This window comes from Psammomys obesus, unplaced genomic scaffold (assembly GCF_907164565.1).
Source record: "Psammomys obesus unplaced genomic scaffold, mPsaObe1.curated_primary_1811, whole genome shotgun sequence".
In the NCBI taxonomy this organism is placed as follows: domain Eukaryota; kingdom Metazoa; phylum Chordata; class Mammalia; order Rodentia; family Muridae; genus Psammomys; species Psammomys obesus.
In genome coordinates, this window is record NW_026592510.1 from 13,233,252 (window position 1) to 13,260,873 (window position 27,622).

Consider the following 27,622-nt stretch of genomic DNA (forward strand, 5'->3'; position numbering starts at 1 on the left):
AACAATAAAGCATTATTGGGGTGAAGCAAAATAGGCATGAGGAATCAAGATGGTGCCCTACCTCTTTATTTGTGGAGGCTTCCGTGGGGTCACCGGGGTGAAGGGGTATACTTGATGACTCAGCACCCAGGGGTGAGGAACTGCCAGGAGACGGAGACTGGAACACAGGAAGAGGGACAGACAGCAGTGAGAACTGGAGGGCTCTGTAACAGGGCCACAGAGCAGCACTGTCCCGGGGAGAACACTGCAGAGGGGAGACGCCTGCTTGGCAAGGGCTGCCAGCCTCACTGGGCAGACCTGGCCATGCGAGCTTTCAGCTCCATCTCTTCAAAGGAGTTTTACAGCTTCCCTTAGGCCAATATCTTAAAGTGTCTTAAAGGCTTACAGTAGGCATCAAACTTAAAACCTTAATGGTATTATACAATATGTTAATTTTTTCTTAGTGAAAGTTACATACTTAGATTACAAATGTTTACACATCACCTGCCCAAGACAATCTGAATGGAAAACTGAAAACTAAAACTCCCCATTGCATTTTTCTTCTCAGCTCAGACATCTACACGTTGTCTCTCTTAATTCAAAGGCCATTGAAAATTCAGAGAAATTTCAACATTCAAACCACACTGTTTTGGACCATGTCAGCATAGCTTAGAATCCTCTGTCAAATGATGGGCTTGGAAATAAGGCTTAGACTGGAGAGATGACTCAGAGGTTAAGAGCACTGGCTGTTCTTCCAAAGGTCCTGAGTTCAATTCCCAGCAACCACATGCTGGCTCATAACCATCTGTAATAAGATCTGGTGCTGTCTTCTGGTGTACAGGCACACATGCAGGCAGAATACTGTATAAAAACCAAATAAATAAATCTAAAAAAAATGAAAGAAAGAAAAGAAAAGAAGGCTTAGATAAACAGGTTTAGAGAGCAGGTCCCTGTGTCAGTGTGGTGTTGCCTCCGGGGCGTGGGTGCAGGCAACTGGGAGCTTTGAACACAAACTCTAATTTGTGCATAGAATACAGCAAGTACTCAGTAAGTATGTGCTGAATGAATGACCTAAAAAATCAAGCAACAGGACAAATACAGGCCTGGAAACACCCCCACCTAACTGATACCAGAAAGTTCTGTGAGCTCCTGAAATCTTGGGAGATGAGGAACGTTTCTGGCTGGGCCTCAGAGATGGCTACCAATTCTGCAGTGATGGCATTGTGGGGACCAAGGGTGTGGTGCTTTCAGCTGTGGGTAGTGTCTGAGAGCCCATGTGCTACACGAGAGGGGGATATGTTCTCCCAGGAAGTGTGGATGTGGGAGCCAGGAAGGCAAATCCAGAGCAAACAAAAGCAGCACTTACGCACATCTGACTTTTTGCAGCTGGTCCCTTTGGGGGAAGTTAAGGCACAGAGATGTCAGTAAAATATCTTCGCACAGGAAGGGAAAATGCTTCACAAACAGTGAAGTTTTGCTGGGTGGGGAATAAAGCATGTTAACAGACCAGAGAACCTCAGTGGGCACTATTTAAAACTGGGGGTGGAAGTGGGGGGTAGGTGGAGAATTTTTCCAAAAAGTCAGAATTACAAGAAATACAGGGGCCACCGAAAGATGACACAGTGCAATGCACTGCTTTGCTAAGAGGTTATGTAATCCCAGCCTCTGGTCATTTCATTATTTGATTCTCAGCAAGGAGATGAGGGCTCGTAAGTCCCTTACATGGTCGCCACAGTCAAGGCATAAGCATCAGGCATCAGGTGACAGCCTATGGCCCCTGGCCACATAAAGCAGCCTTGCATGCCTTTCAAAAGAAGCATGAAGAATTTCCAGTAAGCACTCAAGAGAGCTGCTGGGTGCTTACTGATTTAGCACTATTTGCCTGACTCAAAATTAATCTGGAAAAGGATGAGAATTTAATACCTTAAATCTACCCAGTTTTTCACATTGAAAAAGCTTCTTTTGATATTTGTGGCTTGATTTTTTTTTTCCCCAAAGAAATTTTCAATGTCCCAAAGTCTTTAAGGTTCATTCTGAGTCTTGGCAAAGCTGCTGCAGTTCAGTTTTCTTGAACTGCTTGCTTTCAGGGCCATTGGCATCTTCATACAGAACTACTTGACAGACAACCCCGTATTTCCCATTTCCTTATTTTCCACTCCAATAATCCTCAAACAGGTTTCTTACCACCCCGTGAGCATGGGACCTTCCTTTGGTGATGTGGGGAGACAGGCTGTCTGGACGGGCAGGGATGTGGAAGACAGAACCCAGCAAGGCAGGTGTGGTTAATGCTGGGTGCCTAGGGGATGCCAGGGAAGAGGAGGGCATGAGTCTTCTGCTCATCCCCCCGATAAAGCTTTTATGGCCCTACACCGACCTTATCAGGGGCTCACCTCTCCCCAGACACCTGGTGCCTTCAGCCCAGTACAGGCTCAGGTGAGTTTCTCCATCCACAGCTTCCCTTCCTTTTGCCTACATTCAACACTCAGTTCAGAAGGATGCCCCTCGCTGGACTTTCTGAGATGCCAGTCATAGCTCACTTCTCCTCTACAGAATGTGCTGTAGTTTCTATTAAAACTTGTTTATGTGTGTGCCTGCCTAATCGTCAGGCTCTGAAGCAGTAGGGATCCCGTCTCCATTATAACACAAGTGCCTGGGTCTGCCAAGTAGTCAGGTGCTCAGCAACGGGAGGTGTGGATAAAGGACTGGTTACACTGCTTCCAACCTGCACTGAAAGGAGATATGGAACAACACTGCCCACTGCCTCCTTGACAGGATTTCTTCTAGTGGTCAGTGGTGAGTCCTCTGACGTAGTCCCTCTGCTTCTCTGTGTAGACCATTCGTTGCTCATCTTGAGCTCTAGAAATCTATTTTTCCTTTGAGGACACTAACTTAGGCTCCAGTGAAGTTCTTTTGACACATACAGCTACAAATTGCCACTTAATGACCGTAGCGGTTTGAATAAGAATAGCCCCCATAGACTTAAGTGTTTGAATGCTTGGCCCATGAAGAGTGGCACTGTTAGGTGGTGTGGCCTTGTTGGAGGAAGGGTGTCACTGTCGGGTCTGGTTTTGAGGTCTCCTATGCTCAAGTGATGCCAGTATGGCTCACAGTTTCCTTCTGCTACCTGTGGATCAAGATATAGAACTCTCAGCTTCTTCTCTAGCACAGTTTCTGCCTGCATGCTTCCTGCCATGACAATAACGGACTAAGCCTCTGAAACTGTAAGCCATCCCTAATTATACGTTTTCCTTATAAGAATTACCATGGTCATGGTGTCTCTTCACAGCAATAAAACTCCAAGACACTGACCAAGGCAAACATGCTCAAGCATCTTCCAACAGATCCAGCTCTTACAAAGGTATTCAAATGGCTGCTTCTACACCTTCCTTTACCTACATCCACCCAGTGGGTATACTCTTAGAAGAAATTAGAAGAAGAAAAAGAGATATAGGTTTCACTTTCAAAGGATTTATCAGAGGCAAACTTTGGCCAATGACCTATGAGAGGAAAAAGGAAACATCATGGCATATTTATGTTACACTCTCGTGCCTTCTGGGCTACTACACAGCTCTTCAATCTTAGGCAAACCAGACCAAACGAATGTGCTTTGATAATTCACAAAAAGAATGCTGGAAGGCTGCTTGTGTGAGCTATAGATGCTAGTACCTGTGTGCTCATCTTGGGGAGCCAAGAAAAGCCAAGCCTCACTCTATGGCTCCACATCAGGCCCAGCATCTCCCACTCATATCCTGAGCATCCTGGAGGTCTCCTTCACAAGGTGTGGCTGCAGAGACAGTGGTGTTTTTGTTGTTGTTGCTGCTGCTGCAGTCCTTCCTGAGGACATGAAGACAGTCCTGTCCTCATAACAACCCACAACACCTAAGCTATGGAAGCTGCCATGCTACCTCTGTGTACTCAGGGATCAACTCTGTAGAGTCTCCAGAAGCATACAGAAGCCTATGTCATGACCCCAAATAACACAGACACTATTGACCTTAATCAAAGATAAAGAAATCAAAGGTTGCTTTTGGAACACACTATAGCCAAACTAAAAAAAAAAAAAAAAAAAAAAAAAATCCTTCTGACTGATGTCCTATCTCTCATCTAAACAGAAATATCTTTCCTGCAAAAGCTACTTTGTGTAATGTGAAGAAATAGAATGTTACACCAGATGTGCAGACATCATCAAGACACAAGAAATATGACAGGAAACATGATACTCATAAGGAAAAGTAACCATCCAGAAAGAAATCTATGAAATGCCTATACAAATAAAATAAAATTAAGCAGCAATCTGGAGGAAACCCAGCAAGACATGAAAGAGATAAGCAGTACAAAGAAATGAGAAAAACAATTCAGGATTCAGGATATGAATTGTCACTCACCAAAGACAAATCACAACAAAACAAAACAAAACCTAGTAAGAAAGCTTGGAAGTAAAAACTTCAATTGGTGACATGAAAAATACTAAGGAAACTTCCATATCAGGCTGAAGAATTTCAGAATTTGAGAAAAGCTCCTTTCAGAAGTCACCTAGTCACACAAAAATTTAAAAACAATATATAAGAATGAAGAAACTCTAGGAACATATGGGAAACCATGAAGTAAAAACACCTTTCCCCCATAACTGAAGTAAAGGAGGAAGACACTGAAAAACATTTTTCATGGAAAAATCCCCCAGAGCTCTCAAATCTTTAGAAACACATGGACATCTAGATTCTGGAAGCTCAAATGATAATTGATCCAACCCAAACAGACACTCACCAACGCATACTAGAGTCAAAATGACAAGAGCACATGACAAAGAATCTTAAACTAGCAAGAGGAGAGTCACAAGGAAGGGGATGTCCCTCAGACTCACAGGAGGTTGCTTCACAGAAGCCTCACTGACTACAAGAGAATGGGATGATACATTCAAAATAATGCGAGGCAAAACCCCTCACCCCAAGAACTACACTCAGAAACACTACCCAGATAATAAAGAGAGGACAAATCCTCTGCAGACCAGTAAAGATGAGAAGTAGTTAAGGGACCCTGCTGAAAAAGGTAGTTACTGCCTAGAAGCCACCTGAGTATACACAAAGCTTACTAGAAGGACAGATGAACCACACACAGAGAATTAACCTCAGCAGGACAGAAAGGGATTAAGATGTGAAGAGGAACAGAATTAACAAAGCAAGCCCCGAATAATTAACAAAACAACAGGAAGCCCAGCTTAAAAGGAACAATTTTGAATGTAAATGGATTATATTCACCAATCAAAATAGACTGAATGAATGGGTTAAGAGGAAAAGACTATTTACTTACTATAGTAAACTCACTTCTTCAGTAAAGAATCATGAGACTAAAAAGCAAAGTCTTAGAAAATGATCATCATACATGATACATGCAAAACATGACCAAACAGGAATAACTATAGTGATATTGATAAAGCAGAATTTAAATGAAAAAAAAAGCAAAAAGAGACAAAGAATGGCATTCTATGTTGTATCAGTTTACAAGAATGTAAAAACTGTAAACATACCCACCCAACACAGGATCAAATCAGATGTTTTCAGTGGATAAGAATGATGTGATATACAGTGAAATATTACTGAGCCATAAAATGAGCATGTCTTAAGTAAAACAGACAAATACCGCCTATTCTTAACTCATTTGTAGAAATTATTGATGTTAATTTCAAGAGAAACAGAATGGATCTCTGGCCACTAGAGACTGAGAAGGACACGGGAGAAAGGAGACAAGAAGTTTTCAGTAAGAATGAAGGAGTCACTGTGAACTCGTATTTAACCTAACTCCAGAAGAGCTAGCCATGACTCCTGAGTTAGGTTAACTATGAGTTAACAGTCTATAACACATAGATGAGGTGACTATGAGGTAGAGGTAACTATGGGTTATCGGTCTATAACACATAGACTAGGTGAGCATGAGGTACCCAACACTTAATAATTAATGGATGAAGAGATGTAAATGCTTATTACCCCAATTTTATTATGACACACTGTGTGTATGTATGTATATATATATATATATATATATATATATATATATATGTTAACTATAATGTAGCCCACAAAAATATACAAAAGATGATAGCTCAACAAAGTGTATAAATAATGTACAAGTGTAAGATACTGATGATCTCAAGAGAAAGGTGCCATCAAACAGAAATCCTCATCTAAGCATTCTCACTGTCCCTTGCTTGGACAATTAACTGTTGGGATGGGAAGGGCTGTATGAAGAATGCTCCTTTTGAGATTTTTGCAAAATTAAATAATATGATTGGTTACTCCTAAAATTCTACTCTACACTTTTCACTTAACTTTAGAATGAAAAAAAAGTGTTAAGATTTGCTAGGTGGCTAGTTAGAAATTAGCAGACTTGAAGGTAATTGAAGAGAGAACTCTCTTCTAATGAGTATCAGGATTGTCCCTCCTGAAGATTTAAAATACTATATGGAAGAAGGGTAGGGCTCTGCTGAGGCCATTAAAGGAAAGATTGCCTCCCTTACGTATGATGGTTTTTATTGGTTTCTTAAATTAAAAAAAAAAATGTTACCTGATAGGTTTTTTCTTTTGTTAAAAAAAGATGGACTTGGTCAATATGGTTGTACATGCGGCAGCCACCTCTCTGTGAGTTCAGGGCCAGCTTGTTCCACATAGTAAGCTCCATTCCAGCGAAGGCCTCACAGGAAGACTTTATCGCAAACAAAACAAGAAACAGCAAACACACATGGGTCTGGCCTGTCTTACACCTGGTCCTGGGTGAAGATGTAATACTGTCAACTGTCCAAAAGATTACAGAGACAGACTCTTGTCCTTTCCCTTTAGGGTTAATCTAAATAGGCCTTACTTTGCTGAGCTTGTTTGCTCTCTTGACCTCTAACTCGAAAAGCACATCTTTTTCTCTTTGTCTTATCCACTCCCTCTTTCTGGCCACTGCTAAGAGCTCCAATTTCCCTGCCTCAATTTTTTCTCTTAAATTCCAATAAAATTATCCTTACTAGCCCTTAAAAATTACCTATGAGATAAAAAAGCTGCAAAAGGGACTCCCATGTTCCCCAGTGAGACCGAATGTGTCCCTACATTCATACACTGGCAACTTAATCCTCAACCTCCCAGTGTTAGGGATGAGGCCTTTATGAGATGATCTATTCTGAAAGACATTTTAGCTGGTCCTGGATATGGTTTGAGGATGGAAGGGTTCCCTCTAGTCAGCCTTAACTGTCTGTCAGCTTGTACAGCCCAGAGTCACCTGAGGGAGTCAACCAGGGGATTGCCTCAATTAGACTGGCCTGTGGGGCAGTTTCTAGATTGCTAACTGATGTAGGAGGGCCCATCTCACTTTGGGTAGGACCAGCCCTGGACAGGTGCTTCTAGGCTGTATAAGCAAGCCAGCTGAGCAGAAGTGAGGATTTGTCTATGGCTTCAGTTCCAGTTTCAGCTGACTTCCCTCAGTGATGGAGTGTGACCTGGAAGCATTTGATAAAATAATGCCTTACACTGTACTTTGGGATTTTGCCTCCAGACCTATGAAGAAAATAAACTATTCTTTATGAATACCCAGTCTGCTTTGGCAAGATGAAGACAGAAATGACCTGATGACAATATTAGCAGTACCCTGAAAGAACAGGAATGTCACGTGACAGAGGAAGGCCCTTAGAAAACAGCCACTGAAATATCCATAATTTAAAAGATCCTTTCTGATCACGTAGCCAAAGTCACATGTGAACGAAGACGACTATTTGATTTTATGCTTCGATGCCTTTTCTTAAAACATAAATTGCATCATCCTCCCCCTCAAATCAATACTCTAAATATTTTCCAATGTGATCTGACGGCTGTGATGAAGACAGCTCAAGCATGAGAGGAAGCAGAGGCTGTACAGACCCTTTTTGTATCATAGTACCCCCAACTTTGTTCTGGGGACTTCCAAGTCTGTGGTTGGTTAAAGCAGTCATCAGCCAACTCATAAGACATTAGGTTGAGTCCTCAAAAGTACTGCGATGGGGCGCTGTAACACTAAGGGCCCATTTCATAAAACAGTGGGCACGAAGAGAAGACAGTTGACATTTTCCCACTGAAAATGACTTGAATGTTTTAATTTTACATTATGCTCAAACACTAAAGGCTTATTTTGTGTTTTAGGATGAAAATGTGGTTAAATTCTCAATCCCTGGTGTCTAATAGACCAGAGACTGAATTTAGTCCTCCCTGTTCATGGCTCTGAATTATCCTCTCTGACCCTTCCTGAGAAAGAGAGAAGACAGTTCTCATCTACTCTATGGCTGACACAAGGACTGGCTGGTGTGAACGCACACTGATGGGTAGCTAGTTGTCTGGGCACCTATTCAACATCCACCTAATATTAGCAGTCTTTTACAATTCCAACAGCACGAGTTTATTTTTTTGTCCTTCTCAGCGAGCGCTCAGAGGGCCAGCTTTCTTCATCTCATTTTGTTTCCTCATTAAAATTTCATTCATAGATAAAGTGAAAGAGTGAGCAGAAGGCTCTACAAAACCATACCACACAGACTCTACATTAACTCATAAGCTCTAACACTTTAATGGCATATTGGTAAAAAAATAGCTCATTAGTGGCTACGGCCAGGCTTCTGGCACATCCACTGCTTTCCATGCAAGAAAGGTCTTCAGGATCTGAAAGCTGGAAGTGATACTATTGTAGTGACTGATCTACACGACAAGACACGCCCGCCCACCTGCCCTACTTCCCTTAATTACAGCATAGCGCCAGTAAACCACTGAGTGAGGACACCAATCAAAGATGTCAGTTCTACCTAGCTGTGAGTCTAACTGAATTATAGTGCTTCTCTTCCAAAGAAACTCAGGGAAGGAAATCCACTTCAATCAAGGGCAGGAAAAAAAAAATAACATATTGAAAACTAATACAGCTTGGCCAAATCCACCTGGGACTGAATTTCTTAGTAATTTCACCTATAGAGAACAATTCAGAGAAATATCTGGTTTTCCTTTCCGCTTTTTCCATCCCCACCTCACCCCTGACCTCTGTGACTAAGGATTCAATATACCAAATGAGATAATATGAATAGTTCGTAAGCCTTCTTCACCAGGGACCTATTTCCTCTCTTCATAAAAAGCTCTGAGCAAATCAGTTTCAATTCCAGCCCTTTAATCTACCTTCTTTGCTTGGAGCATGGGCTCCAGATTATCTCAGTGCTTAAGACACCCTGAGGCCCAGCTGTAACTCCCTTGTCCCCCTGCCCACACCCCCAGCATGCCACTTTGTTCTAACTCCTTTTTCATTACCAAACAGAATCATGTCCTGTTTCTAGCCTATGACCTGCATGTTGCTGCTCAGTGACTTTATTTCTGTCCCTTATCTGGACTCCACATATGCACGGGCCTCAAAAGAGCCATTTTAAACACTACCCCTCCTCTGCAAGCTTCCCAACCTGCATAGGCAAGAGGATTCCCTTGAATCCTTGCATGCGTTTCATCTGTGCCACTCATGTGCTGCTTGACTTTCTCCCTTGTGGATTATAAAACTACAGTACTCTGGCATGATACTTTAATAAGTCCAACAAAGGCAAGATTTATAATTAATTCACACGTTTCTTCTCCAAGTACGTAAGCCAAAGGCCCTCATGAAATATACAACAGGATTTCAATACATGTGAATAGAACATGCGCAGACACCTATCTTGTATCGTTTTAAATACGTTTTGCCTGACAGAGTAAATTCTGAGCACACACGTGGTTCTTGGTATCCATGGCTCTCCATTCATTCTGGATGCGGTTCTATTACCCTTGCTGGCAGTTCATGCATCCCAGCAAGACCAGGATAGTATGGTGGACACAGCAGGAGGCACCAGTACTCGCAGAAGTGGTTTTGACATACACTGTACCCAAGCACTCGACCATTCAGTCCTTTCCAGCCCGAAACAACATCTTGCTTCTTCTACTTTTTTTTACATGGGATTTCAAAGGTGTAGGCACACCGGACAAGCTGCAGCCCATGCCCCAGTTCTCCAGTCAACTTTGAGACTCTGTGGGGCTTCTGACTCCCAGATAGTGTCCCCGTTTAAGCTGAGTTGACCTGCCTTTATATCTTCCTCCGACAAATCAGTACACAGTTTCCCTACTTGTCTGAGTTACTTTAAATTAACCTTATTCCACTGTAGAACTGTTTTTGAAAAAAATCCTCAAATATATGAGGAGTTTCTGGTTTCTCCAATGTATGTTCATGCTTCTGAAATTTGAAGCTGATTAAGAAGTACATAATTATCTACTCTATAGTGTAACTCAAACAATATTATCAATGCACATTTGTATTTCCTTAATGTGGAGAAGTAGTGAAGTTAGCATAGGCATTGAATGAGCATAATTATGTCATTAAGATGATAATAGCTTGGGCCTAATGAGGTGTTTTATATATACATTCATAATGGATTCAATTAATACTGGTGGAATACTTGGAAAGAACTGCCAGTTAACCTTCTCTGTGCATTTTTGTTCTCTTTTCCTACAGGCAGCATCCTTCAGTTCCCATCCTTAAGCTCATAAACCTGCATGGAAGCTGCCCAGACCCTAGGGAGCCATGCTTGGCAGCGCTCAACAACATGATGTTGTTCATCATGTGAACAACACAGAAAAAAATTCTTTCTTTTTTTTCTTTTTTGGTCACGGTCACCAGTGCTCCATGCTTCTGAAGCCATGTTCTCAAGACAGAAGATTAACCAGTTAGTTATAAACCAGCCATCAGTGTACAAGGAAACCAACCCATCACCTGATAAAGCTCTCCAAATAGCCACACCTGGTATATTTGAAATGCATTAAACTGGATAAATAAGAAAGCTTTTGGTTCACTTCTCATTCCCTCCTTGTTGCATGCCTCATGCTTGCCCGGTCACCTGCACCCGAGAGCAAAACCCAGGCACTTTAAATGCTTATTAAGAAATGGAACTGAGCAGAGTATAAGCAAGCCAAGTGTGGTGGTGTACGCCTGTGATCCTGGCACTTGAGACTCTGAGACAGGAAAAACAAAGGGTTTGAGATTGCCCTGGACTATATGGTGAGTTCAAGGCTGGCCTGAACTGCCTAGAAAAACCCGGTCTCAAACCAAAGCAGACAAAGGAGGAGATGCAGCTACACTCACAATTTACAATAGCACGTCATTGGCTAGAAATGGGAACAGCTAGCATTTTCAAATGGCTTACTGTATGCCTGCACCATGCAGGAGCACATTATACCTGTTACCTCATTTTCCAGCCAGGTGGTTATTTGTGCACAAGGCACTAATAGCCATTGATATGCATCAGCCCTTGGCAGTGAAGGACACCACAGCCCGGAATGGGGGGAATGCAGTGTCCAGATGAACCGCCCATCAGAACACAGAGAATGAAAAGCAGCATCCCTGGGGAGACACAGCAACACGCACACCTTCCCCAGGTCCCGGCTCAGTACAAAATGGCCCCTGCTCTCTAGGCCACCATTCATTTCCAAGCTCATTTTCCTCCGTCCTGAGTAATGCCCTCTCCTCACCTCTTCTCTACTATCAAGGGAAATGCAGAGCACAGCTTACAGTCTGGCTGTGCCAGAAGCAAGAGGACTGAAGCCAGGCAGCAACCCCTGGTGCAGCCCAAGGGACACATACCTCTTCTTCCTGACTTTCAAACTGGTACATCCAAAAGTTCTCCATCTTTCCAAGTACTGTTTGGGCGATGACACGAGCCCTAGTGTGTCCACTTGTGAGCTGAGGTGAACTGATCTCGGTGCTGGTCGGTGGACACTTTCGGTGGTGTCAGGTGCCTTGTCAATAATGCAACTGGTAATAGGAGATGTGGCCACCTCCAGGGTGCCTGACCCTCCATATTAACCCTTCAGTGTCGGGTGGCCAGGACTGTCTTGAGTCATTGGTGCAGCGTCATCAGCTGATATTTCTCAGAAGGATCTGGCCCACCTTTGCTGTCAGCGGCACCTACTATTTCTGGGGAAAATAAACTCAGCTCGGAGGTGCTACCAGAGACTTTCACACCCTGCAAACTCTGCTGCGTTTATAGAACCTGTGAAGAAGTATTCAGCTCTGGTGAAGAAAGGGGGAGGGTGGCTGAAAATGTTCTCTCGGGCCTTGATCAGACTGTACCTAGGTTGTGGAGAGAGCTTAGGGAATCCTGATCAGCGGATGCCCCAGTGTCCTAGGCTGCTGGAAGTGTACTCCGCAATGCTAACTGCATGCTCTGTCACTGTGCTGACAGCCTCCCCATGCACCACACGTGAGAGGGGGCTCTGACAAACCAGAAAAGAGCTGCCTCATGGTCAGCATGGCTTGGACCAGGCCAACAGATGATCCCAAATCGGGCTAGGAAACAACTGTATCTGCTGGGCAGAGCCAACAAAAGGAAGGACAAGACCCGTGTGGGTAGAACTGATCTGGAAAAAACACAGGGAAGCTGAGATAGTGGGGTGGTTGCAGAATTTAGGGGTGGGGAGCTTCAGAGTTCTTATGCTCTGATTCATGGCGGCAGGGAGGTTCCTGGGTACACAAAGGCCTTTGCTCTCACTGGAGCATTAGCTTCCTACTCAGCAAGCCCTCTGTCAAACCTGTCAGCAGGGCTCCCTCTGAGGCTACCTGTCTAGTTAATGAGCTGTGGACAGGGCTAAACAGTAGAACAAAACACAGAGTATCTAAAGCAATCTATAGCTGGAAAACCAGCCATTTGAACTGGTACTTTCCTGTGTGTGGGCAAGCTCAGTGGCCAGTGGGAGGCAGGATCACAGAGACTGCTTCTCTGGACTTGCCCATCTCTTTTGTTCTGAGTCTGATCAGTCTTGGTGGCAATTAGAGTGTACCCTCCACGGCCTTGGCTAATGGCCTGCAATTCCTGTAACTATTAGCCACCACTCAAGAAGGAAAGCCCTTTGTGGGATGGTACTCTGGGTGTTCCTGGTTGATGGGGTTAGATATTTCTGCACATGTCTTTTTCCGTCTATTACCTGTTTTAAGTGATAAAATCTTCGGATGTTGGTTATGAACTGTCCAGACTAATACTCCCTGCCAATTAACTCTCTCTGGCTCACAGTGAAGCCACTTTCCCTTGACCACTCTTCAAACTGCTTTGGGGGCCATTAGACAAGGCTCTGGAAGCCATTACTGCTGTGGAAAACTCATCATCTTCTTAGTACTAGCCAGAGATGACCAGCTCACACATGAATTAAGTTATCAGACAGAAGACTCAAAATCAAAACCTAGGCCTTCTGTGATATAGGAAGCATCCTTTTGGCATGTTGGAACTTGAACCATTTCCCCTGGCTATTTTGTTTTCATTCAATGATTCCTTCCCTTTAATGTTCCTTCTGTACCTGAAACCTACTTAATTATTCATCACCACATTCTCTAGGCTGCATCAATTATGGATCACATCTGTGATGGAAAACTTTGCTAGTAGCAAGGTGGTACTGAGATGGGAGCATAAGGAATAGGAACCACACAGCACACTGGAAGGAAACAGCGCAGTGCTGAGAACAACAGGCCGCCTCAAGGCTGGTTCAGCCTGCAGGCCTCTCCCAACCCCAGCAGTTCCCCTGAATTCCATGCTTCCCAGCCATTCCTGCATCTCTTCCCAGAGAGAACTCCTCATACAATACACTGGGTTAACTAGAGGCCCAAGTGAGGCTGAGCAGGGCTGAAGGCTACAGCTTCGTGGTAGGTTCTTCTCTTCCCACAGTCAGGGGAGACTCCAAGCACAGAGACCAAATGCTTAGCTCCTAAGTCTTCACAGCACATTCTTTGGACACTGACAGCCCCCTAAGATTGAAAATAAAATCAGCCTAAGAGTGGGCCATGAATGTGCTTGTCCTTCAGCACAAAAGCTCCCTTTTAAAATGTGTGCAGTGTTCTCTCATCCTGCATTCTCGGGTGTAACCACCGCCTCCACCTCTGTGCTGCTCACGCCTATGAATGAAGCACTTGGCTTCATTCACCACCAGTCACTTTGGGACCTGTAGGATTCCTTTCTCACAGCCACCAGTTGGGACAACAGCCTAGGAACTGGGAATGGCTGAGGAGGGCAATGGCAGAAGACACGGTTAGCTCTGGCCTCCCTCTTAGCTTTTAAGGCCAGCAGTCTTTGCCGACATAGTGAGTGATACCAACTACGGGAGAGAAAGAGGCTTTTCAGACGGTCCCCAAAGGTCAGACCCCTATGTAAGCCTCTTCCTGGGAAGGACATGTGGGTCAGATATCAGCATAAACATGGAAATAAAGTGAAAGTGGTGCACTGTCCCTCTATGATTGGGTTACCAAGGACCATTGCTTCCATCTTGCCATCAGATTCTGGAGCCTTCTTGTTTTGCCCATGGGACAAAGAACTGAGAATGCCCCTGGCCACAATCAATGGGAAATGGAGGCTGTCAGCCAATTGGCTTTGAAGAGCTGAATCCTGACCATAGCATGGGAGCTTGGGAGCAGAGTTTTTCCCAGGAAAGCTTTACAATGGTAACAGGCCCCTGATGCCTGCCTGCAGCCTCCCAGAGGTTCTGCACTCTGAAACGGATATGTGGTTGCTTTATGCTGCTAAATTTGGGGGGTGATCTGTTATGTGGTGGTAGTCTCAAACATCAAGGAAGGATTCAGATGAAAGCCTCAAGAGCAGAATAGGCTGAGAGGGCTAGCTATGCGCTGGATAAAGGACTGGCTTCAAGCAGAACACTATGCAGACAGACCTCTGTCAAACAGTATCCCTGGGGTCTTGCACAATACCTTACGTGCACTGTAACACATAAGTTTAAGATGAACTTTTAACTTATGAGTAGGGACCACAGTCCTAATACTCTTCTGGTTCAGTGGAAAAGTGATGATCAGGTCAGGCATAGAGGCAAGACTTAAAACTCAACTGCTACTCATGCTCTTAGGTCACGGACTGTGCAAAGACTTAGGACCTCATGCCAGGTTGTGCTCTGGAGTCAGGGAGGCAGATAAAACCTAGTGCCCACTGCTGACCAGTGCACACCTCAATTAGCCCAGTGAGGTAAGGAAACACACTAAGACTCTTGCCCCACTGGAGAGATTTCTTAGTGATTAAAATCACTGCTCTCTTCCAAAGGATTCAGGTTTGGCTCCATAATGAACATGTAGAACAAAAATATGAAAACAAAATGGAGTGGTTTATACGTTCCTGACATCAGAACGTGCTGAGGGCTGGAGCTGAAGCGAGCACCTGGGTTTAACTGTCCATGCCTTAGAATCAGGCAGCCTTTGCCCATCAGAAGCAGGAACCACAAGTCTGCAAGGGCTACATAAACCTCAGAAGAACCATAAAAACCCAGGCTCGAGGCAGTTCCAGCAGCTGGTCTCCAATGTACCTCAGTGCACATGAACTATGTATACTATCAACAAAGGACCCTTCCAGTGACCATGTCTTCTCCAAGATGTCCTGCTTCTGACCTTGGTAACCACTGAGAATCCAGCACCCTGGTTGACCTGGCTAATTGGGTGACCATCTAGCCTCCATTGTTCTCAATTTCTCAGCTGCAGAGCAAGTACCCAGTCACAGTCCTTCAGTGACTTCACTCCCATCAGCGGTGGCTTGCTGTGCCCTGGGCTATTATGCTATTGTGCTTCCCCTAATTGCCATCCACGAGTGAAGCCTGCTTCAGGTTGTTGGTGGCATCTCTTAGAGCTAGACTGTCAAGTTGATAGATTTGCTTGCTGTATGTTCTTCCTCATTTTTCATGCATGAACAATATATCATGCATTTGGGAAAGACACCTGTTTGTTTCTCTGTGATGGGTAAATTATTTTCAAGATAGGTCCCTAGCACCTGCATGGTGCCTCACAGACATCTATAGTTCTAGCTCCAGGGGATCTGACACCCTCTTCTAGCTTCTGTGGGGCTGAAGCACACATGTGGTACACAGACAGACATGCAGGCAAAACATTCCTACACAGTAAATGAAATAAAATAAAGCTTAAAATAGGACTCTTGACCCAAAGCTAGATTCCACCCAGCTCTCTTTTTTCCCTACAGCAACTCCTTATCTATATGATAAACAGTCAGCATACATAGTAAGTCGCCTGTTCCCCTGCTGTTTTGGGGACATTGGAGTGGGAAAGCAGTTGAATGCTGTAAATGGGGCTTAAAAAGGCATCCTATTAGGAGCTTGGAATACAACAGTGCGGAGAGAAATGTGGACTCTGGAGGCCCAGCTCAAGAGGTATCAGAGGGGAGCAGTATTAGCAACTCAGTATTCTTGTGATATTTCGGCAAAGAATGTGGCTGCTTTCTGCCCTTGTCCTAAGAATGTGCTTGAGGCCTAAATGAAAAGGATTAATTTCCTTGGTGGAGGAGATTTCAAGACACCCTAATACTGACTCTGTCCTGTGGTTATTAGGAATCAATCTTCTGCAGGCCTACAATGAAATAGGGCAAGCAGGGCTAAGGAAGTACAAAATGTACAATCTGAAGTGAAAAAAGAACACCAGGAAAATTTAATGTTGGAGCTAAGGCTTGTGAAGAAAGATGGGAAGATTAAAGAAAAGCCTGTTCAAAATGGAATAAAGACTGGGTGTCCTCATGGCAAGACCCTACCCAGCGAAGCTTCCAACTTATAAAAAGGAAAGCCTAAGCAATTTTCAAAAAGGAGCAACAAAGAAATGCTACAGCAAATGTGATTCAAGGGAGGTAAGTGGTATCCCAAACTTGTATTATTCATGTGGTTCTGGCTTTAGAGTCATGAAGGATACAGTAGCAAGTAAGGGGGTTGTAGAATCTTCTCCCAAGGTTGAGGAGAGCTGCTACGGCTAGGCGTGTGGCATGGGAGTCCTTGCAAGGAAGTTCTGAGAAGCCATTTTCTGAAGCTGTGAAAATGGAGCCTGGATTGCATTGGAGAAACCCAGGATGTTGGAGATGCCAGAGCCATATTGAGATATAGGGAGTAGAACTAGCCCAAGAGAGAGAAGTGTGTTACATTCGGCAAAGCCTGATGGACAGAGACCTTTGACATGAAGCTATAAGATGGTTTATATAATGACTCAACTCCAGTCATAGGGTAGAGAATAAGTGACTGTGGAGTGTTTGACCCTAAAAGAGACCTCTGTAGTACCCTGTTTGAAGTTCAGAAAACACTCTAGAAGAGTAGGCAGAAAGAATATAAGAGCCAGAGGTCAGGGAGAAATGCTGTGAAACACTGCCTTTGGGGCATGACATGGCCATTGGACTTAGGAACTCAGCGAAACTATGGCCACCTACACAAGATCTGCTCACAACTGGGCCCTTTACTATTTCACCGTGCATAGAGGAAGGATTCATGAGGTCCCAAATGCTCTCTGAGGGACTTCGAGCAGTTAATGGGTGCTGGGGGGAAGGGAGTGTCATTTTCATCAGTGATGCACCATCTGATAAGGTGCCTATGTTCTGGTAAATAACTCCCAAACTCATGCTCATGCATGTAGCCATAGTTAAACTCAGTGGGTCAACAAAAAACAAGCAAAAAAGAGGCATCAAAGTAAGACAGGGCATTTTTTGGGAACAAGTGTTGTAGTGGGAAAGAAAGAAAACAGAGAGTGCAATGGGAGTTTGAAAACAATCCAAATTTGGTGCATGAGTGTATGAAATTAAGACTTTAAAAAAAAATAATTTAAAATAAAGATTTTTTTTTTAAGGAAAAGCAATGAAAATCACTGCCTGTGGTTAGGCCATATATATCATTCTGGCAAAGCCCTATATGTCAAGGTACTTCAATTAAAACCAACATGACTGTCTACACAGTGGGTTTCCTTCCTTTTCTGAGTTCTGCTTGATAGAACGACTACAGTGGAGCCCATTTCTGCTGTCTCTGGATAAGAACCTTTGCTTCCACTGTTACCCTTCCATCCAAGCCTAGGGGACTATTGGATCCATTTGCCCTTTTAATCTAAACAGCTTGAATCCCAGAAGATAACAAAGAGTGTACTCTTTCACATGGACTCTTAACACCGCCACATCACATCCCAGCAAGGAACTGACCCACTTGGGGAAACCGGGCACTGACAGAACATGCCTCCCTACTAAATTTGGTCAGCTTGACTTTGGATCCCATTTCAACTCTTTCCCTTGCTATCTGATCCTGGAAATATTGTGGCTGGCCAGAACCTCATGAGCAGGTGAAGATCTGCAGAGGGAACCCCTGGATTCAGAGCACCTCACAGGAATCCTGCACAGAAACAGAATCCCTGGCAGTGATACAATTCCTTTTCTTGTCCTTGTAGGCTCAACAACACAGAGGCAAGGTCAATAGGGTAAGATGCTGCTAATGAGTCTTAATTAATTAGCATGTGCATTTGACCTTGGTTGACAGTCTCCTAGCAACAGTTAAGAGAAAAAGCAGAATCACTGCAGGCTGTAATGCTGAATGCAGGGTAGAGAGGGATAACATCAAGAAATATAAGACCCAGATGAAGTCAGGGTATCCTTCTCTTCTTCCATCAGCTTACAGGAGTACAGGTGATCAGGGCAGGTACTACCGTTAGGACTTTACTTCCCAGGATGTTGACACTGCCTCCCATTCAGTAAGAAGGTGGCTGGATTCAGACTCTAAGCAGTGTTTGTGCTGAACAACCTCCTGCCTCAAAATACTTTGTGTATTTGGTCTCTGGAAGGGAAACAGGGTGCCAATATAAAATAATTGTTCCCTGAAGTGGGTGGTGCATGTTCCATTTTCACTGATGGGTAGGCTAGTCTGACTTAACTAGAGCTGTCCTGGATTAGAAAAGAATGGTGGGTTACAGCTTAACACAGATGCCAGGAACCAGGGTCACTGAAGGGAGGGACCAGGACAAGTGGAGTGGTGAGAATTTGCATGCTGGGAGAAAGCAGATGGAAACCCCAGTGTAGACAAGAGGGAGAAACACTGAGGCCAAGTACACTAATTCAGCTTGCCAATGGCCCATCCTAGGCAGTGAGTCCTAATTTCTGGAAGGAGCCAACACACCATACCCTTGATCCTTATATCTCATTTCCAGACAGGACTCCACAACTGCAAAGCCCTCTTATGATTGCTGAGAAACTCCTTTTGTGTTAGGAGTATTTTGCCAACTATGCTTATAATAAGGATAAATTTCAATTTAATAATGTCCCATTTATAGACAATTCACGCTTCATGATTTTGCAGGCTGCATGGCCCAGGGATTTAAGCAGGCACATCCACAGTTGCTCTTCTCCCTGTCCCTGCCCTTTCTCCCCAGCCCACCTACCACAAGTAATACTGAAGGTGCAACTTTGAAGAGGATGACACACACATTCTGAAGAACCCTGGGCAGTTTCTTGAGACCTACTTCCTAAGTGAACCTGTCACATTCCTGAATCGTGACCCTGTGTGCTAACTCTAGGGGCAACATTTTCTCAGCTGAAATTGGCCATTTGTTTCCCTGTTGCTTCTCCCATGGTTTCACATATAAACAGAAAAATTACCCTTGGAAGTGGGGTTGGTTGAAGAGAAGGTGAAGTCTGTGGGTTAAACACACCCTTACCCATGCACACACACATGCCTATAACATTTTTTTTAATGCCACGGAGCATGCAGTGGCTGGGATACTTGACATGTGGTAGGCCATCATCAGCCAGATTCTGCCCCAGTGATTCTGACATGGCAATGGTTTAATGCCAATAGGCAGACAGCTTTCAGGTACCAGGGTTTGCCCAGCATTGAACAGACAGGTGCAATTCTAGAGATGCGGCAAGATAATTGAAGGTAACACTTTGCGTCTGGGAGAAGCGAACAAAGAAAGCAAACATTCTCCATCCCCTTCTGCTCTTTTCATGGTTGAAATGAATCATTTGCTCTCCAAATGGGAGTTTAAGGTCAAGTCTTTTCATTCTGAAGATGTAACAGTTAAGACTATTACATCTTTAAAGAAAATTACCCTGGTCACATCAGGTCCTTATGGTTCACAGGAAAATGACTCCTTTTTTTGCTGTTGCTATTGACAACTGAGATTTGCTACATGGAGCCCCACTCCCTGCTGGGATATGACACTTTACTGTGGATGTGAAGGTGCAAGATGGGCTGGGAAATGCCGCAACTGCGGTGCCTTCACCCTGATAAAAGGCAGCTCTCAGAAACATTTCATCCTTAAAGCGATGGCTGTGAACTTACATAATTAGTTACATCTCCGGAGAAATCAATACACTGCACTTGACCTGGGCAGGCATCATTCCACCGTAGTTAGAATCCTTACCATTTTCTTCCCCACCAATGTTGAGAGGCTTCCAGACTCTAAACACACTTGCAAGCCTGTGGCTTCTGAGCACTTGGGGTTTTCTATTGTCCAGTAGTATTCTATAGTTAGCAGAGCCCTCCTCCTGACCTAATTGCTGCAGTTCCATATTCTTATGTTTGTAATGCCAGACAAATAGAAGTCTCATGCTTAATGCAAACACTGCATAAAACTCATCTTGCCATAGGTGAACAGCCAGCAAGGAAGTCCTTTCTGTCCTATAAATTGAACACAAAACACACAGAAGCATTTGCCCTTCTCTATTTATGTTCAAGAAGACAGGGCAATGAGATAATCTCTTTGTTCAGTGAACCATCTCTGCATAAATCCACAAATATAGTTTTCAAAGTCAAATACTACAGAGCTTAGGGCAAAACTCAAATTCTTTTTACACCTGCTCCTCACTTCATGACCCCATTTTCAATTCTTCTGAAACTTTCTTTCATATTTACTTTTATGCCCAGAGGGGTAATGTGTTTGTATTGCTTCACCTTTATTTTCAGATTTAGGCTAAAGTCTACGTCCTTTCTACCACACATTTCTAGTTCATCAATGTTCAGCATTTGCATCTGAAGGCTACACCTCTGGTCTTGCAGCCTAGCCACATGCATGCAGCACTGCATTTCTGGCTTGTGTAACTATTTTCAGAAAGGCCAATAACTGAACAAGGCTAGAATTGTTAGAATTACTTTCGATTTGCTTAGTGTTCCAGGGGTTGGTCTATAATAGATGCTAAACCATCACCAACTCAAGCCCATGCTCCAAGCCCAGGCTCATTAGAGCCTCTCTGCTTTATTCTTTCTGGGTGCCTCCTAAGCAGAGTCTGAGAAGCTCTGGATTCTCTGCTTCCTTGGCTTTCTGCATAGGTGCCATCCCAGTGCTCTTCTTCATGCACCTGAAGGGGTTCCCTTCTTATATTTCCTGTGGTGGAGCCCCTCCCACCTCTTTTTCTTGGTTTGTGTTTGTTTAGGGAGCCCCCTCACCCTTCCCTTACTTACAGAAGCCCCACATCTACATGAAAAAAAAAAAAAAAACCAAAACCAGTTGGCTGCACAAACTAGAGGTACCCAGAGGTCGAATGTCTCCTGTGACTGCCTGTTGACCGACCGACCTTTATCAACCGTCCTCACATTCCTGTTACCTGAAGCATTGAGGTTTCAAGTTCCTGAGCCTTTCTGAGGTGTTTAAGTTCAAATCCTCAGAAATCTTGGTAGAAAGGAGGAAGGCGAAACCTCTCTGGTGAATTATTCAGCACTAACCAGGCTGTGCAGTGTGAACAATTCACCCCCAAACTCCTGTCTCATCTCAAGTTGCCTCAATATCTCATAGGCGTCACCAGGGAATCCTGCTCACTCTGGGGAGGCCAATCCTTACTGTGCTCAGGGTTACACCACTCTTAACACGTGCCTTCTGGGTTTGCTGCAATTAGAGGAAGAAGAATGGTTTCTGCTGCTCCTGCCTAGATGTAATGCACTTTCAAGGCCTTGCCTCCTTGGAGTTTACAGGAATGAGGAAAGGCAAGCCTCTCAAAGAAGACTGGAAATATGGCCCAGTGTCCAGTGTTACCAAAGAATTCAGCAACAGTTTATTATCCTCAGCTTCTGCTGTTTCTTTCCTGCCTTTTATTTCCTTACTATCATTTTAATGAAGTTTTAGAAGAGAGCAGAAGTGAGCAGCAATTAGTCTGCAGCACCATTCAGAACAGCTCATATCTCCCAGCATGCACTGTGTTGGCTGATGTCAAAATGGTTGTCCCTGAATGACTGTGCTGCTTGGAGAGAGGTCAGTGAACAGGGAACTTTTCAGAACCCATCAGTCACTATGAGTATTTTTCAAGGATAGTGTTGGAAGTTCTCAAACATGACTAGAGGATAGAAGGTCCTTACTAGACCAACAGCACACACTTCAGATTTTCAGAAGGTAATTGTTTGCACTCGGTGCTGAGCATCAGTCATTTCAACAAGGTGAACACGTTCTCATGGATAACTGATCCTCTCTTCTCATTCTGTCTGCTGCACCAGCAAACAAATGCCTATTTGCTCTACATGCAACGTGTTGGGGTTCAGAGGGGAACAGGCCAGCATGTCAGAAACAAGCTTAACTGAGAGCAATGACCTCCAACAGTCGGTAGCATGGCTGTCTCCAGCTTCCACCTGTTCCTTTGCTCTTTCTGGTTTTGCCATTTTTTTTAGACACCCCAGAGCCTTTGGAATAAGAATTTGTGAGCCCTCTGCTCCTGAAGACCATAATCAGAGTGGTACAGTTCTTTACCGAAGACAGCCTCAAGTCCACAGCCCCTAAACGGGCCCCCCTCTTTGAATTGGTGGGTCTCAATCTCTTATACAATTGAGGACTCGGGGAGAATTTATGAAACAAAAAAAACAGAGCAGTAGGCTCTGCCTCAGGCACTGGGCTTTAGGAGAGAGGGGAGTAATCTGCATTTTTAACAAGACGTCTACAGTAGTTTTAACGGCACCTTTCCATCTTCTATGACAGCATGCGTGGAGTGAGATTTCAGTAAATACTTTTTTGATGCTGAGGTGAGGTAGAATAATAGCATCGAAGGGGGAGCAAATGAAGGTCTTTCCTGTAAATATAGCATGGCAGATGAAATACGGCCCACAGGTCCAAATGGCTTAAGCATGATGGGGGCATATTTTTCGGCACAGGTTGTGGCTTTGCTTTCTTTTAAGTATTCTTACTCCGGTAACCCCCACTCATGGATACCCTAACATCAATATGAATTTGTGATGGCACAGGGTCCTAAGTATTATTCAGTATTTTATAATGAATTTTGTTTGGAATAAAGCATAACACCAAAGGCTTAAAGTGTCCTTCTGGTTCAAAGAAACTAAAACTCTCCTGTCCGTACCACTGTCCCCGGGGCTCAGAAGGATGCTTGTTCAGACCAAGCAGATAGCAGATCATTTCAAGGAGCTGATGTAGCTGAGGATGGCTGATGGGGGAGGCCATCACCCAGACCATATCAAATGAAACTGAATCTAACCTCTTGACCCTTCTCCAACTTGAAGCCGTGAAAACGCTTAGAAAAGTACTGAAAAGTACAGAAAAGGGAGAGTTAGAGCAAAAAGCATTTTACAGCAGGGCAGAGGGGCAGAAGTTAGTCTCCTAACTTTTCATTTTCAATAGACTGTGACACCTGAGCCTGACAGGGTCTCACATGTCTTAGGTATTTTAAAAATGGCAAATAAGTTGTCATCAGAGGCAGCAAGAGCTTTGTGTGTAGCTCTTCACGGTGAAGCAGGTCTGGTGTTAAGTGGAAAACACACCTCTGTGACAAGGACAAAAGCTTATGGAGTGTTACAGGGAGTCGCTGTGTGTGTGTGTGTGTGTGTGTGTGTGTGTGTGTGTGTGTTGGGAGTGGGGCGGGGGCACTGCAGAACACCTGGCAGGACAGGGGGATTTCCAACAGTGACCATCCAAATCTTTAAGATACGGCTTTATGACAATGGTTCTCTAACCGTACCTCGGGGTCAACGGTATAACACGGGCACTGTTGGGTGGGAAAATTTTGGCCCCTGCCATCCTAGAAAACAAAAACCACTAAGAAATCTTAGAACCACTCTTGATGTTCCATGGAACAGTCTACTACAAAGAAGCCCCTTCCTCTGTCCTACCAAGACTGGTAGATGCCCTGTTTATTGGAGACACGGCTTGCCACTGGCCCTCCGCGTTGGTTGACATTCTTTGTCTTTTAAGTGTGAATGGCGATTAATCCGAAAAACAAAACAAAACGAACAATAACAACAACAAAACATACCAACAGATCGACGTTGGTGGAGTTACTCTTTCCCCAGGTGTCCATAAACACCTGAGAACAGGCTGGTCACCAACTAAAACTGCCTGTACCAAGCCGCCATCCCATCCAGTTTCCACACGCCTGACCCTTTTCACACTGATTACTCCTTCCTCCAAGGAGCCCTTGCAGATCTTGTACTTACAAGCTGCCGATTTGCTAGCATCCGCCCCAAGTCTCTTCTTACTCAATGCAGACTTGATACGAATTCTGGGACCCCGGCTCAGATTTTTCTCGATGAGCACAAAGAGAGGCATGTGGGAGCGGGCGCGCGCCCAAGAATGTAACTCTCAACGAGACCTCTGGGTACAATTTGGAAAGCATGGGGATGCCCTATGGGTCTGATAAGTGGGGTCCACTCTCAACACTCTCTTGCTGGTGACACACTGAATGAAACCACCATGGGTTGGTGCATAACGTCCCCATAGACCATTTGTCCTGTAAAGTAATTCCCCAAAGACTGGCAAGGCCACAGAGCTCCAATCTTTTCTCCTCCCCAGGCCCTACAAGTCCAGCTAGCCTGAACCCACACCTACTTACATCTCCGTCCACCGGCCTTTGGTCGTCACAGTCCCTCGTGGGGCTAATGTCCTGGCGCATGACCCAGATGGGCTCTTTGGGCTCGTCGGGGGTGTAAGGCGAACGGATGGTCCTGGTTTTCACTTCCTCGATGGCCTCCTTGATGTCCTTGATGGCCAGTGAGATGGCATCTCTCTTCTCCTTGCTGTACCGCTGCCCGGCCTCGCCGCCTCCGCCGCCGCTTGGGGGTCCCACAACCCTCTGCTGCCCTGTGGGTGCTGGCAGTCCGGGGCTGTCGGGGTGTTGTCCCCCTCCCGGGGTCGGGGCGCGCTCCAGGTCCTGCTCCGCCTCTGGCATGTCTTCGGCCGCCTTGTCGAGACTCTGCGAACTCATGCTCTGCTTGACCTCGGCCACGATCTGGTCGATGTCCTCCTCCTGCTCATAACTGTCCATGCGCGGGTAGGGCGCGAACTCCGCCTCCTTCTCGGGGCTGTCGGACTCGCCGTCGGAGCGCTCGTCGTAGTGGTGCAGCCGCGCGCCCAGGGCCTCCTGGCGGTAGGCGGCCGCCTCGTCGCGCTCCTGCTCGTACAGCCGCAGGCCGTCGCGCCCCTCCAGCTCGGGCGCGTCCCCGATCTCCTCGTACACGTGCTCCTGGAGGCCGCCATAGTCGGCGTAGGGCTCGGCGTAGGGCTCGTCCTCGCCGCGGTGGAAGAGCCGGTGCGTGTAGACGTAGCCCGAGTAGGCCGCGTTCATGGCCTCCTCGTGCTCCAGCGAGTGGAAGTGCAGGTGGTTGGGCAGCGCGCGGGGCCGGTGCGCGGCCTCGGCGTGCTCGGCCTCCGCCTGCTCCGTGTACTCCTCGGCCTCGGGCCGGTACTGCACGGCGTAGGCGCTCTCATCCTCGGCGTCCTGCGCGCGCTCCGCCTCGTAGCCGTCGCGGGCCGCGGCGAGCACGTCGCCCTCGGCCGTGTCCGTGTGGTTGTGGAAGCCGCTCTCCGTGCTGGCCGAGCGCGCCAGGCACTCCCCGCGCTCCTCCTCCTCCTGCTGCTGCTGCTGCGCGCGGGGGTCCTCGGCCGCACCGTGGCGGCGGCCTACGGGCTGCTGCTGCTGCGGGGGTGGCTGCTGCTGCTGCTCCTCCTCCACCTCGGGGTGCTCCAGGTCGGCCTCCACCGACTCGTTCACCTCCCCTCCTGGCGCCTCGTCGGGCACCTCCACCTCCGCGGAGCCCTCCAAGTGGTTCATGGTGGGCGTTGGGGGGGATGGCTGGGGAGAGGCTTCAGGCTCACTGCGCTTTCATTTTGCTCCACGGGGCCTAAAAGAAAACAAGGACAGGGTGGTTCAAAACGTAACGAAGCTGGGCATCGAGACAGACATGAAAACACCTGCTATTGATCCCTTCTGAAGCTGGGACAATTAAGACGTGATTGCAAATTTAAGCTTAATCTGACAGTACTCTTGTCTTCACGCAAGTATCGTAATTTGTAATTACATATTTACTTGTGTAATTGTGCATTCCATTCTCCCTCCCGAGCCCCCGGGCTGAGAGCTTCGCCGGCACTTTGTTCTTAGCATGCTATTCAGGTTGCATTTTCTGACGGTCTGTGCATACAGTAATGCTCAATTGGACGGCCTGATTGGCATATTTCCCTGTTTGCTCGAAGATAAATATCTCTAGGCTAGGATCCTACATACTTTAGAAGCAATTCGTTTAATAAATTTCACTGTTAGGTTGTAGCCTTCCTGGGAAGGCTGGTAACCGCCAAGAAGTGCCTGTTTCTTTTACCTCCAACAAGGGTTTAGCTTTCTAGACTTTCACAAAGACACGAGGTTCTTTTCTTACACGCAGGATCACACATGGAAGAAAAATGAAATCCCTAGCTAAATGACCTTGGGACCAACTAAATAACCTTGGGGCCAGCCGAGTGACAGTTAACTTTGCATTTTGAATATCCAAGGGGAGGAAGTTTATAAAAAGGCAGGGTTTCTCTAACTCACTTCACACAGAAACACTTTCCCCTTAGGAACTGGACTTCTGACAAATACATGAAGTAGGCAATTTCCAGTACTTTCCCCATATGCCCTGGCTCTAAAATTCTCTAATTCTGTGAATGCCCAGGGTACATGGCTAATTTTCAGAAAGTATAAGGAGGGGAGCTTTCCACCTGTCTGTGGGGAAACTTGCAGTCACAGAGAAAGATCGATGCCAACTCTTTTTAAGTTCTCACCACAAAAGTACCTTTTAAAGAACTGGGGAGATGGCTACAGTGGGTGATAGCAATTGCTGTGAAAGTAAGAGGACCCAAGTTCAAATATCCAGCACGTAAAACAAAACAAAACAAACAAACAAACAAAAAAAACAGACACGGCTGTGGATGCCTGTAACTCCAACACTGGGGGTGAGGGGGCAGGGAGGGAAACAGGTGGATCCTGGGAGCTTGCCAGCTGGCAACCCTAGCCAAAATGATCAGCTTCAAATAGAGACTCTGTGAAGCAGTATTGAAGAGAATGATCAAGAAGATGCCTAGCACCTCCCTCTGGCCTTCAAGTGAGTGTGTGCTGGCACAGCCCATATGTGCAAAACATACACCCCACACACTTTTAAGCACAACCTGTACCCAGTGTATATAGAAACAGAAGCAGAGTATGATGAACAGAAACCAGGCCAAGACTCATTGGGTTTATAGAAACCTGTGGTAAATGAGCGGCCATAATTAGCTTCACCTGTCAACTTCACACAATCCAGTCACAGGGAAGACAGAACCTCAACTGAGGAACTGCCTGGGTCAGATTGGCCTGATGCCTTGTCTGTGAGGGCTTTTCTTGATTGCGATTGCTAATTGATGCCCGACAGCCCAGCCCACTATGGACAGACCATTCCTTTTTTTTTTGTTGTTGTTGATTGTTAATATTTATTATTGATTTATCTTTTAGTTAAGCAGCAGTTATTCTTAAACAAGCTGTATACCCAAATCACCACACAGAGACTAGGATTTATTTAATTAACCTAGAGCACAATGATGGGCAATAGAAACTCCATCCTAAACCTCCAAACCCACATAGTTTCCTACCATTCAAATT

General features: G+C 45.4%; 1 protein-coding gene across 4 annotated transcripts in view; it reads right to left on the reverse strand.

Annotated features, from left to right (window-relative positions):
• The window catches only part of Apba1 (amyloid beta precursor protein binding family A member 1), a 198,502-nt gene that overhangs the window by 40,639 nt on the left and 130,241 nt on the right, over positions 1-27,622 (reverse strand). For 3 of the 4 annotated variants that reach the window (XM_055613899.1, XM_055613896.1, XM_055613897.1), the window contains exons 2-3: positions 24,569-25,856; positions 62-157 (exon numbers count right to left, since the gene is read on the reverse strand). In XM_055613899.1, the coding sequence (XP_055469874.1) occupies positions 62-157; positions 24,569-25,786 (1,314 nt within the window). In that variant the 5' untranslated portion in view covers positions 25,787-25,856. The remainder of the gene's footprint in view (positions 1-61; positions 158-24,568; positions 25,857-27,622) is intronic. The other variant, XM_055613900.1, reaches the window with a different exon arrangement.